Here is a 13,608-nt window from a genome sequence, read left to right as displayed (position 1 = left end):
TAAAGCTACATCTATACCACGGAACTAAGTATCCCAAAATAGCTATTTGATGTCTTCGAAAAAGCCCATTATTTTGAAATATAATGGGTTCGCTATTCAGATGTCCCTGCAAACCTCATTCCATGAGGATTAAGGGACATTTTGGAATAGCGTTCTATTTTGAAATTAACTCGAAATAAGCTATGCAATTCCTGTAGCTTAAATTGCGTAGCTTATTTCGAGATAAGGGTGCAGTGTAGACACACCGTAAGTGTGACTGAGGCCTGGTCTGTATTTTTAAATGTAAGGTTGACGTCACTAAAGTTTGTAAAATCCACATCACTTCCCCCATTCCCCTGACTGACATAACTGTTCTGACCTTCCCCCTGGTGTAGATGCAACTATGTTCCTGCTTTTTGTAGACATAGCTACCATGATTCAAGGAGGTGGTGTTCCTACACAGAGAGAAAAATCCCTTCAGTTTAGGCTTTGTCTGTGCTACAGAGTCTGTGCCCTGAGAGTGTGGTGATGTATCTCTGCTGGTATAGTGTCTGTAGCATAGCTATACTCTGAGTGTGCAGACTTTCAATTGTGCTGAAACCACTACTCTAGTGGTTGCACTCTCCTCAGCTTTGTCTCTGGGGGAATTGTTTGCTTTAGAGTATGAGGGGTAGTTTTATCCCTATCCGTTTGTTTGCTCCCCTAAGCTTTCCATATGTCTGTCTGCTGCACTTTTTGCACCCTCCTCCAACTTTGTAGGATATAATATAATCTCATACCATGTTCATTACAGTGATAAAGCTTCTTTCTCTTCCCCTTGAAATTTTCTGAAAGGAAGCTCCTTGTATCTAACTCACTCAAAGTGCAGTACCCCAGCACAGTAGAGAAGTTGTCTTTTTGCTGAAATCAGTTTCCCACCCTTTCTCCTGCTTCTCAGATACCCATCCTTAGGTTATGTCATGCTCCAGTCCCATCCCCATCACCCTCTGTACTTCATACTCCTGCAGGTTGTGTTTCATGGAGCACAGGTATTCATGATAAACCTATGTGTTTCAGTAGAGCATTTAGTACTTCCGTTCTGACGCTTCATGTGCATTGCTGCCCTCTAGAGCATTGACACAAAATTGTTTCACAATATCTGTCAAGTTCTTTGGTGTAATCCACAAACTATATATGAGGATTCCTTCCATGATCACTGAAGTGCAGCTATCTGAACATGATATAGTTTGGCAGAACAGGGTAGATCATGGAGAATACTAAATCTATTTAAAACTGCGCAAGGATGAGATGAGATGTTTGGGGCAGCACGCAATTTGAGGACCTGCACACAAGACCTGATATTGCTACTAGGGCTGTCGAGCGATTAAAAAATTTAAATGCTCGATTAATTGCGTACGCCTCCCCTTTGAAACACTGCGGTGGCATTTCAGTGGGACAGCGCTGCATGGAGCCTGGGATCACCTGGAGTCTCGAGATGACCATGGGCTTCATGCAGCGCTGCCCCTTGGAAGCGCCGTGGCAGCATTTCTAAGGGGCAGAGCATTAGGAGCCTGGGATCAGCTGGGGAGTCCAGCTGATCCCCGGCTCCACTGTTGCAAAGCCCCTTTGAAGCGCTGGAGCAGGGTGTTACAAAGCCTCTTTGAGGTGCCGCTCTGGTGCTTCAAAAGGGCTTTGCAACAGCGGAGCCAGGGATTAGCTGCGGATGCAGCATTAACGCCTGTGATTAACACGTTAAAATTAATGCATTAAACCCGTCCTGCGTTAATCACAGGTGTTAATGCAGGTCAATTGACAGCCCTAATTGTTACTCAGGTTTCAAGGGAGCCTTCATGACCCCCATGATTAGACCTGTTTTAAAACCAAATGATGCTGGATAAGTAATGAGGTAGGTATATTGACTATATCATCACTAGCTGCAGCATCTAAGTGGTTCTTGTTACTGTATCATAGGATTGAACCAGTTGCTTACTTAGCTGGTGAGAGGTGATTTCATCCTGTCATGCTGTGGCTACAGGCTAGAACTCATTCACTCTATTTGAGGAACTGATCTTCCAGTGTTCCAGTAGGGAACTGATTTGAAGGTCTTCGGTTAAAGCTTATAAAATGAACACTATCACTTAGTGGCATACTATAGCACAACATTATACTTAAAAAGTGAACCCTAGCTTGCTTTTGACTGAGCTACACATCTTCTTCATAGCTTTCTGAGTCTGTTAAGGAAACATGGATACATTTCAGAACTGTGAATCCTTCCTTGCATTCCTTGCTTGCCAGCCAAACCAATTAACATGAGGCCCCAGTTTTGCACGGTACTCTGAGGTTGCAAGTAAGGTGATGCACCTGATTTCTTGTATAGGAGAAGGTGCAGTCCACTTGCTTTGGGGGGTTCCATTGATGATCTCACAAGAGACCCTGCCGCAGGGAGAGGGAAGTGCAATCCATTCAAAAAAGCGCTGATTCTATGTTTTGTCTTTCTGTCCTCAGGGCCCAGTCATTTATGCGCAATTAGATCACTCCGGTGGACGACACAGTGACAAGATTAACAAGTCAGAGTCTGTTGTTTATGCTGACATTCGGAAGAACTGAGGAAATTCCATCGTATCCAAAGCAAAACAGAAATTCAAACTGGAATGGCTTGAATCAAATGTGACACAGAGAACTCACATGTGGCCTTTGATGCCTAGGCTAGGACCAATGCATGTGAATACAGAGAGATATATATGTGTTGTGTGTAAATAGTCTATTTAATCGTACAAAAGTGATTCCAGTGTTGCATGTTGAGATGCAGTAAGAAATCTGCTTATAAATGGCCAATATTCTTCTTTTGTATCTAGGATAAGAGGAGAAAAAGAGAAAATTCATAACATGGCAATTTTTAAATATATTTTAGCTCAATCATTAATGGGGAAACTGGAAGGTGCTAGCGGATTCTAGATTTACTGGCTCCTTTCTCACAGGGCTTTTCTTTCTTGAAGGGATGGATATGAGGAAGATAGTTTCCACAGGATATTTCCTCTTCACCAGGCTGTACATATTTTCCTTAGAAAAACTGTCCTCATCTGAATGGGAGAAGGAAGAGTTAAGCTACAAAGGGTCTGGTCAAAATTAGCTATTTGAAATGTCTACTCTTCACCCCTTTAAATGTGTGCAAACTTTTAGATTTATATAACAGTGACATTGCTCATAGATTAATAGATGTTATGGCTAGAAGGGACCATTATTAGCTAATCTAGTCTGACCTCCTGTATATTGCAGGCCATAGAATTTCATATAATTACTCCTTTATTGAGACCATGTATTATTAGAACTTAAAGCCAGTCCCTTAGAACACAGGGACTGTGTTGATCCAGTGGGGTTTGTGCAGTGAAAATAAAACCCAACTTTTCATAAGCAAGTGAAGGGGGATATCTAAGAAACTTCATATTTGGGTAACTTGCTTCAATTAGATCCTGACGTACCCTTCCCTGGCACAACCTGCTTCCAGTGAAACCTGCTGGATTGTTTTGTCCACTTGTAGCAGGAAGCAGGGGCTCTACTGGAGAGAAATGACATTGCACTTTGTGGAAAAGGAATAGTGATTAAAACTTTACTTGCAATAATCTGCCTATACCGTCTTTCCCTGAAGCTAGTTTAGAGTAAGGGGGAGAAGTGTGATGAATGGAACCTGCTGCTATAAGAGGACAGGACTATCCTTGGTTCCACTGTCACTGACTCTTACTAATGACCCACCCTCTGTGATCTGCTAGAACAGGAATAATTAAATAATGCATAGAGTATACACCCCTACCTATATTCCTGACACTGAGGCTAGCTTGCTCATTTGGGAATCTCCCCCGTGACCTGTTTAGTCTAGTTGAAGGCGTGTGAGCTAGACCCATGCTGGAGAGATTAATGTCAAGGTTTCTTGGATCCTCTTTGTTCTTCACTTGTATTTTTATGAATACTTGCTTATATTTTCAAAGGCTCATTGAGTCCTTCTGGAAGGAAACAAGCTGCCACTTGTGTGCAGTGAACTGCGGGCATCGTGACCTGAAGATCTTGTCTGAGCCTGGATAGGGACATGGAGCTTTGCATTTATGGGAACATAACCAACACTCCATGGCTGATATAAACAGCTTCAGATGTTGTTGTCTAAAGCTGGAGCCAGAAATACTTGATGCAGTATGGGACTGAAACTATTGTGAATGTCCTTTCCTTTGATTTGTCTTAACTTTGAAGCTTGTTCATCAGGAACAGTAACTTGTGTTAGTGGAAGTGGAGTGAGTTGACTTCAGGTTTCACTCAGCTCAGAGGATTTTGTGATTGCTTTGCCGCTAATGAGATCAGACCTGGGACTTGATCAGTTTTAACCCTATTTTAGCCAATAGATCATGCAGATTTTCCTCTTTAGTCCCTGCTACTAACCTGGTCTCTGCCAGTTAAAAAGAAGTGCAAACCTTAAAGGGCTTTTAAAATTCCTCCAGATTTGCTGCCCTTGTCCAGGGCTGGCGCTGCTGAGGTATGTGCTAAGTCGCTACTTGTGATGAATGCTTTGTGTAAGTAGGAGAAGGAAGGCTTGTAGCACCGAAGAAGGGTAATCAGATGTCCCTTTGTTTGTGATAAAACAGGTGTAAAATCTGAAATGAGGATGTAAAACAGTTAATCTGTGTGACTAGATTTGGAAGGATTTGATTTTTTTAAATTGGTAAATGTCAGGAAATGTTGATTTCACTGTGCATGCACAAACTGACACAAAGTATACGTGAAATTTAGATGGAGGCAAAATAAGAAAAATGCTTCTTGAGAGCATATTAGTTTGACTTAAGGCTATTAATTTGTATATGTGGAATGTGGTGTTGACAATATGTATGCTAATAGTTATATTGCTTTCACTCTGTTAAAATCTCAACATCTATTGTAGTAAATAATTCTCATCCCTCAATTTCCCAAAGATGTGAAAGTTTAAACTAAAAAATACTCAAAATCCACAATTTTCCACAACTATGAAAATTTAAATCGAAAAGATAGGTAAAAATAAGCATTGATATTGTCCATCAAAATTGCAAAGAATAAAAAATAGAATCCTGCCAAGCTTGTATAAAATTGCTGCAGCTCAAAACCTCCATCTCCCTTCCCATGAAAAGAAGCATAAATTGAGGACTGGTTTACACTGAAAATTTACCTTGACATAGGTCAGTCTCATGAGGTGTGAGAAATCTGCTGCCCAGATAGTTGGTGCTACTGACATAACCCTCGGTATAGACTGCATTCTTCCATCAACTTAGCTACCACCTCTCTGCGTGGGTGGATTATCTATGCCAATAGGCAATCCGCTTTCTGCAGGTAGTGGTTTATGCTGAAGCGTTACAGCAGAAGAGATGCATCTGTGCTGCTATAGAGATTAAAGTGTAGACATAGCCTGAATGACATTATAGTGAAGTCCCAGACTATGATCTGTTCGTATTAACCTATTTTTGAAGCTATGAAAAGGAATGAATTGCCTGCATGCTTTGTTCCACCACCCCTTTCTGTACTGCAGTCAGTTACTCAGGGCTTGTCCACTCCAGTGTTTCTCAATCAGTGGTATGAGTACCCTTAGGGGTACTCAACAGAAGATTGGGGGTACATCAACACAACTGAAATTTGGAGAAAACTGAATAAGTTTTACAGCATTTTATTTTTGTACTTTTTACACCCCAAAATTTCATCGCCTGTCTGGCTATGATTAAGTTGTTTAAACAAATGTGTTGCAATGGTAGAAAAAAAGTTGTGTGTCTGAAAACAGTAGGTACTGGGGGTACTTATCATTTTTTAAAGTGGTACTTTATAAAAAAAAGATTGAGACACACTGGTCTACACAGTGAGACTATACCAGCATAATTACAACAGCAGAGCTATGCCAGCATCACAGTGTAGCGGAGTGGTCCCCAACCTTTTGGGGCTGCCAGGCTCCCGGGGGCAGGGCCACTCACGCACCGGGCACCCGGAGGTGGGGCCGCGCATGTGCCCGGGGGCAGGACCACCCATATGCCGTGTGCCCGGTGCTGGCGCCACCCATGCACCGCACTCCTTGGGCCGGCGCCGCTCCTATGCTGCACGCCCAGGGGTGGGGCTGCCCATACGCCACACGCCCAGGGCCAGCACTACTCCTGTGCCACGTGCCCAGGGTGGGGACGCCCATACGCCTCGCACCTGAGGCCGGAACAGCCCATGTGCTGCATGCTCGGGGCTGGCGCCGCTCCTGTGCCATGCACCCAAAGGTGGGGACGCCCATACGCTGCGCACCCGGAGGCCGGCACCGCCCACGTGCTCGGGTGCGGGGCCGGCCCCGATCACTCGGTGGGCGCACAGGAATGGCCCAGCGGGTGCCATGGCGCCCGCAGGCACTGCGTTAAGGACCACTGGCTGAGGGAAGGGGTTCTGGTGGTATAGAAAAACCACCTCTCTGAATGCTGAAAGCATTGCTTTGTCAATGTAGCTGTACGGGGAGGAGGTTAGGTCAGTGTAGCTTTGTGGGTTGGGGTGTGACTCCACTAAATCCCCCTCTGATGTAGCTGTATTGACCTAACTTTTAAGCCCTGTTCTGCACTTCAAACTGAGATTAACCTTACTGCATTGATTAGGGGGGTGAAAAATTCACCCCCTAAATACTGACTTAACCCCAGATGTAGATGCAGTTTTGTTGTTGGAACAATTCTTCCAGTAGCTTAACTGCTGTTGCTCAAAGAAGTGGATTACTTGCATGGACAGAAAAACCTTTCCTGTCACTTTAGGACGCACCTCTACAGTAAGGCACTGGAGCTGTGCTGCTGTCGCATCCCTACTGTAGGCGTGCCCCAAGTGTAGATGCAGCCTTACACAGTTGTGCTGTCCCAAGAGGCGCCTCCAATATAACAAGCTGAGGTAGGCTCTGTGGGAATTGCATTGTTCCTACGATGGCGAATGCTTTTTAAATCTTGTCTTTACCTCATAGCACAGGATCTAGTCAGCGCCACGTACTATTTTCTACTTTTTAGGAGAAGGAGTTCTCCTGACTCTGTCTGTACTGAGAACAAGGTTAGTTATAGATACCCTTTGTGGTTATCTCCTTGACTCAGTCTGCTACAGGAACTGACACCTTTTTTTACTTGGATGGTTTCACTTCTGTTTTGCTTGTCTTTCCCTTCAGAAAACATGCTGCTGGAACTAAAACGATGGCAAAGCAGCAAAATTCTGTTTCATCGACTGAGACCTTTCAACTCTTAGTTGATTGCTAGCAAATGAGCATATACGTGGAACATCCATAGGACTGCTGTTGCTACTTTCAAATGAATTGGTGGTCATAGTCATCTCAACACTCCTTTCCATACTAAGGTCAATATTGGACTGCAGTTCTACAGGGCAGCTTATCCAGGGTTAAGGGGGTAGGATAAAGATATTTTAAATGGTGCTTAGAGGAGATGTTGCATTGAAAGCCTTTCCACAGTAGCAGTTATTCCTGTTGATGCATAAAGCCCAGTCTGTACCTGTATTGCTCTGAGTTTTGTAGAGTTCTACTGACATTTCAGTTTATGCTTAGAGAAACTGAAAATAGTTGTTTGGGGGTAACCATCTGCCTTGTAACTTGTGTGCTATGTGTGTGTGTGAGAGAGAGAGAGAGTGTGAGTGAGTGTGTGCACGACACTTAAATAGTTTCTCTAGAGGGCGCACTGTTGGTGTGGTGTGACGAAGGACCATATGATCTGTAACATAAATGCCCTGGAACCTGTTTTAAACCTTGCTTGGTGTTTACATTATTCTTCTATCAGTCTAGGACATTTAAAATCAAGATTTTTCTTTTATGTATACAGAGGGGTGGGATTGGAGTGTTTTTTTCCCTCTTGATTGCACCAGATCACTGATCAGATATCTGGCGAAGTATCTGACTTTGCTGAGTTGTAGTCATTTTCCCGTTATACCAGAATCTAGATTTTGGCACATCGTATGTTAAAGGTCACCAGACTACATAGAATTTTAGAAATGTAGATCTGAAAGAACCTCAACAATTCATTAAGTCCTGTCCTCCGGTCTGAGGCAGGACCAAGTAATGAAGATCCTAAGTCATAAACTACTTTGTTCAGACTTTATTCCATTATGTATGTGGTTTGTTTTTTTTAAGATCTCCCTCCTCATTCCTCTCAAACACAAGCAACCCCTTTTATTTTAAGGTATTTCTGCACTTTCTAGAACTGGAATTTAAATTGAATGAAGTTTCCTGCCTTCTGGGGTGAATATTCTATGTGGTCTGGTCTCCTTCCCTCCAAAGCAGCTGCAACATGGAATATTAGAGACACTTCAACATAGAGACAGGAACTTTTGGTTCTTATTCCTGCAGACTTCTAACTTGGAAAGTATCTTCTGAAACAGGGAAGGAAAGCCACCTCCCCACTAAAAGGATAGAGCACCAATATCCTGACTAGCTTTGGGGGTGGAGGAAGCAGGAAAACACCTATAAAATGGGTGTATAATTGTGGAAGGGAGCCATGTGTATGCTGCTTGGCCTCACTATATAAAGTTAAGGCCATGGAGAGCTGGTCATAGCAACTGCGCTTTGTGCTTTTTTGGACAGATTCTCTTGATTTGGATACTAAAATCATACTGTTTAATTTTTCTTGACTGATTTTAATGTTTTCTATTGTAATCTTGTGACTATTTTAATACACTCTTTTCCATTATTGGTCTTTTGTGGTCTTTTGCACAAGTCTTATCTGGTTATGGGGGAGACTGGAATACACAAGCACCTTGCACCTTAGAGACAACACAAAGATGACCTTTTCATTCATCTGATATAAGCTACCAATATTGGAACACTGCATGGTTGGATAACCTTTTACCAGGGGATCTTGGTGTGTTTTACCAATATTGAGCTGCACAGTTCCCCTGTAAAGCAGGTAAGTGGTGTTATTGATCTTGGAGGACTTGCAGGGAAGAGTGAAGACGTTTGCCCAAAGCTGCTCTGCAGGTCAGTATTAGTGTTGGGAATAAGCTCAGAAGATGTGGCTTCCAGTGTCTTGTCGCAAGCCTGCCACCTTGTGAAGCTGCCTTTATAGAATGCTGTTACCAGTCTTCAAAAGTCTCTAGACAAATCCTGTTAGATAAAGGCATCCTTTCTGGTAGAGAGAATGATCTCCCTACCCTGCTACAGAACAAATAATAATTGCACTTTGCAAAACAGATCCATTGGTCTGCTTCAGTGTCTGACCAGAGATATATTAGTCAGAGATGGTGACTTCCTGCCATATCCTTAGGCGACCATATTGAATGAAATGTCTTTTGAGATCCATTGTATTCAATAAAGGGTTTATGCTGTGGTGAACTGGGACTGTATGTAATCTCTCAAGGTGCAAGATGACTGCTGTGAGACCTGGGTGTTTAAAGGACTGAACAATGCCAGATAAAAATGGAGTTTTGGAACAGTGTTTAGTGCTTTTCCTAGGAAGTATAACGGGAGGTAAATACAAATTCCCCATCTTTGGTTATGCAAAACCTTTTGAAACTGCTCTGAAGAGTAGGTCATTTTCTGTTGATCATCTGTTACATGAGGACATGATCAAATCTTAAGCTGTATAAAGAAAATATAACTAGGAATAGCTTTAGTTCTGAATCAGAGATTGTTATGAACTTCTAACAACAGGGAAAACCCAGTTAAGGTTTTTGAAGTACTGATACCTACTAGAGCCTGAGGTTAGAGTTGGGGTAATCTTTAGTAAACTTATTAGCATGTATGTAGTTTCTTTTGCTTTTAATATGCTTTCTCTGTTCTCTTAAGAATAAATATGCATGCTTAGAAAGAGCTGTGTTGTAACTTGTAATTGCTGGCCATACATTTCTTAGAACCTCTGGAGAGAAAGCAAAGCATGGATACTGGCCTTTTAAGCAGTCTGGCTTTCTGGGGATATCTGTGTAGACCAGGAACTATACAGACTGAAAAAAATTAGGAGTGGGAGAGATTCAGGTATATACAGGCAGTCCCCGGGTTACATGGATCCGACTTACATCGGATCCCTACTTACAAACGGGGTGAGGCAACCCCGCAGTAGCTGCTTTCCCCCAGCAGACCAGGGAGACGCGAAGCTAGCGCCCCTCCCCAATAGACCAGGGAGACGCGGAGCGGCTTTTCTCAGCAGACACTTCAGCTTGAGAATAAAGGACTGAGGGAGGTGAGGTGTGGGAGAATAAAACTGAGCTCTGGAGAAATGTTTGGCTAGAGTTTCCCCTACAATATGTACCAGTTCCGACTTACATACAAATTCAACTTAAGAACAAACGTACAGTCCCTATCTTGTACGTAACCCGGGGACTGCCTGTATTCAAAAAAGGTAAGAGCTGAGGACCTGGGAGCCTAGTGTGAGTGCCCTTAAGAGACCATTAAGAGCAGTAGTTCCCAAACTTTTCAGCATCATGCCCCCTTTTCTGATTTTTGAAAAACCCTCAGGCCCCCCCCCTCAGAAAAAGGAACTGAGCAGGGCAGCAAAACTTGATGGGGGGGCTGGTTTGCCTCGTGCCTCCCTGGAATTTCTTCACGCCCTTCCCCCGCCAGTTTGGGAACCCATGATTAAGAGGGGCTACAGAAGTTCTGAACTGTGACAATATTAAAACACCTTCTGCCTTTAAGATCTATGAAAATCAGGCATGTGCCTGCTCTCCATTAGTGGCTGTCCCTCGTGCATGTAGCTGCAGTCCAAATCCTTGTTATCTACTGGAAGTGGCTAGTCTGTCCTGCTGCCATGGCTACGCTGCAGTGTTTTTAATGCACTTGCTCGACTGGTTAGTGTGGATATGTCTAGCTGAGCTGGAAATTTACACCTCCAGCTCCAGTATAGACATACCATTAGAGGCAGACTAATATTGAAGCGGTCAGCTCTGGCCCTGTTCTAGCCTAGGCTACAATGTGACCAGTGAAAGGAACATCTATGCTGCAGGTGTAATTTCCAGTTTTGGTAGATATGCTGGCTTTGACAGAGCAAGTGAGCTAGGTCAGAGTAACTACTGTGGTGCAGCTACAGCAACTGACACTCTAGGCTAGGCTCCAGCAGCAGCTGAGCTTCCTCTTCCCTCCTCTGGGTTGGACTGAGGCTTTTGTCTATGCTGAGCTTTCATCATTACATCTTTCATTGTTCAGGGGTGTGAAAAACACCAATGAAAAAAGCGTTAGTGATGAAAAGCGCTGGTGTGGCCAGAGCTTCAGCCACACTCCCAACCACAAAGCTACAACCCCCGCCCCCGTTGGAGGTGGTCTCATTTTGTTGCTGGGAGAGCTCTCTCTTGGTGAGAGTGGCCACATAGTGAATATTACATAGGCATGGATGGAGAGGCATGCCATTATAAGAGGCACAACAAAAATACAGCCTTGAGCTTGCTGCCTGTGTATGTGAACAAGAAAGAACAGTGTGTCCCCCTTCTGGCAGCAGGGGTAAAAGCAGCATCTCCTCCCTCCAGCCAGGAAGGGGACAGAGAAAGTGGCACTGACTAGGGATGTTAAATATCACTTAATTGAATAGTCGATTAACCTCATGAATTCTTATTGGTTACTTGACTATTTGATAGTCCCTGGGGTGGGCCTGGCAGCCAGTGCACTTCTGGCCCCACTCTTGAGGAGTTCCCTGGCACTCTGTGCTGCTGCCTTTGTGTCAGAGGCAGCAGCATGGGATGCCAGGTGGGAGCTGGTCCGCAAGGGGAGGCAGTCCCTTCATGGACTGGCTGTCTGTCACCCTGTGCTGTTACCTCTAATTTAGAGGCAGCAGTGCAGAGTGGCAGCAGCCCCTTTCTGGGTGGGGTCTGAGCTCCCAGACCTGGCACGAGCCAGAATGGAGCCAGGCTGCCAGCCTGCCTCCTAATACACTTTAAATGCAGAGCTGCTCCAGGGGTAGGTCCCAGACCTGGCATGACCTGGGACTGAGCCAGGCTGCTGGCCAGCCTGCTAAAAGATTTACTGGCTGGGGGAAGAAAATGCATGTAGTCTATAGTATTAACCAATAAGCTTTTACTTATCAGTTAATCAACTACACTGTTACATCCCTAGCACTGACCTCAGTGCAAATCCTTTTCTCATAGCTTCAGTTGCCTTGGGCTGGCAGCCTCAGCATCTTCACCTCCTAGCTGTAAGTGGCTGTCCTGTGCATGGACATGGGAGAGATGGGGATAGGCAGACCAGAAACTTGTTTTCTAGCCTAGAAATGATTCTTTATTTGGTACCCTATCTTGGACATTGCTTCAACACACAGCCTGCTGCCAAGCCTTTGAGCTCCAAAATATAATTGGACATTTTTCTACTACTGTAGAGCTTACTAATAATTTTGAAAATCTGTTTAGATCTGTGGTATACAACCTGTGGCCTGTGAAGTTCACTTGAGAAACATTATACTTGATTCCAAATGAACAATGAGGAGTTTCCTGGCTGTGTCTTTGATTCAGTATGTCGTTTAAAAAAAATTAGGTGTAGAACACATCATCACCCACTTCTGTTTCTTCCTTTTTGCAGGCCACCAGCATGACAGTTGTTATGCAAGTTCGGCAGAGCAGGAGGAGAAAGTTGCTCAATTTCCTGCTTTTTTGCTAGGTTGACGGAGCCCCAGGGTGAACAGGTCAGAAGCCTATCGTGCTGTCTTTACTCTTTGACTCTTTTGAAATACTTGGCCCTCAGATTGAAACTGTTGGTCTGCTGGTTTTAGAGAGTCTGGGCAAGCATAAAGAGCAGAGTGGGAAAGTGGAGAAAAGGTGTGTGCCCTCCTGAAGGGAAAGCAAAATGGAGGGAGAAAGATACAAAATGAGAAGAGATGAGAAGAAGAATAAAGAAAATTATGCAGAAGGAAATGAAATGCAGGAGCCAGGGCAAGTTTTGTTATTGAAAGTGTGTAGGAAAGATCCTCGGTGATGTTATCTGGTTTTATATTGTGTTTCAAAATGATTAAGTAGCGGGAGGGAAACAAATCTTAGTCATTGACATGGTACTGTTATCTCTTCTCTGTCACTTCCCATGTGCATGTATCATTTCCTAGGTAGCATGCTGAAACAGTCTTCAGGTTTCTGAAATGTTTTGAACATAAAATCAAAGGAATGTAGGGATGATCGGGATCCCAAGAAGTCATCGAGCACTGCCCCCTGTATTGAGGCAGTAAATGTAGACCTTCTCTGACAGATGCTTAAGAACAAGTTGGGCAAAAACTTGTGAGGCGATGCTACACTCTCCCTTGGAATCTTCTTCTAGAGTTTAAATAGCCTTTGTAGGTAGGAAAAGCTTTCTAATAGCTAACCAAAATCTTCTGTGCTGCAGAGTAAGCCTGTTACTACTTGTCCTACATTTGGTGGATGTGGAGAACATTTGATCAGTCCTCTTTGTAACAGCCCTTTAAAGTATTTGAAAACTAACTAGGTTCCTCACCACCACCATATTCTTTTTCTCAAGGTTAAGAATGCAATACGTGAAAAATGTGGGGCTGCTGTATTGATGAATACTACATATGCTATGATTGGCTGACTTTTTATCTAATGCTGGAGTTAGTCAAAAGAGGAAAGGGAGCAAGGAGCTATTGCTACTACACTATTAATTGCAGTGTTGGTCCAATTAAAACTATTACCTCATCTACCACCTTGATTGAGAAATCATTGAGGGAATTGATCAGAGCCTGTTTC

General features: G+C 43.6%; 1 protein-coding gene across 3 annotated transcripts in view; it reads left to right on the top strand.

The window, feature by feature from the left end:
- MPZL1 (myelin protein zero like 1) overlaps positions 1 to 8,651 on the top strand; it is a 61,336-nt gene extending 52,685 nt beyond the window's left edge. For all 3 annotated transcript variants that reach the window (XM_089773260.1, XM_075909088.2, XM_089773258.1), the window contains one exon: positions 2,464 to 8,651. In XM_089773260.1, the coding sequence (XP_089629386.1) occupies positions 2,464 to 2,488 (25 nt within the window). In that variant the 3' untranslated portion in view covers positions 2,489 to 8,651. The remainder of the gene's footprint in view (positions 1 to 2,463) is intronic.
- The last annotated feature ends 4,957 nt before the right edge of the window (positions 8,652 to 13,608 follow it).

Source organism: Pelodiscus sinensis, chromosome 1 (assembly GCF_052426305.1).
Source record: "Pelodiscus sinensis isolate ZL-2025 chromosome 1, ASM5242630v1, whole genome shotgun sequence".
NCBI lineage: Eukaryota > Metazoa > Chordata > Testudines > Trionychidae > Pelodiscus > Pelodiscus sinensis.
The sequence above is the reverse complement of the archived record's forward strand: the minus strand, read 5'-3'. Positions and strand labels throughout refer to the sequence as shown.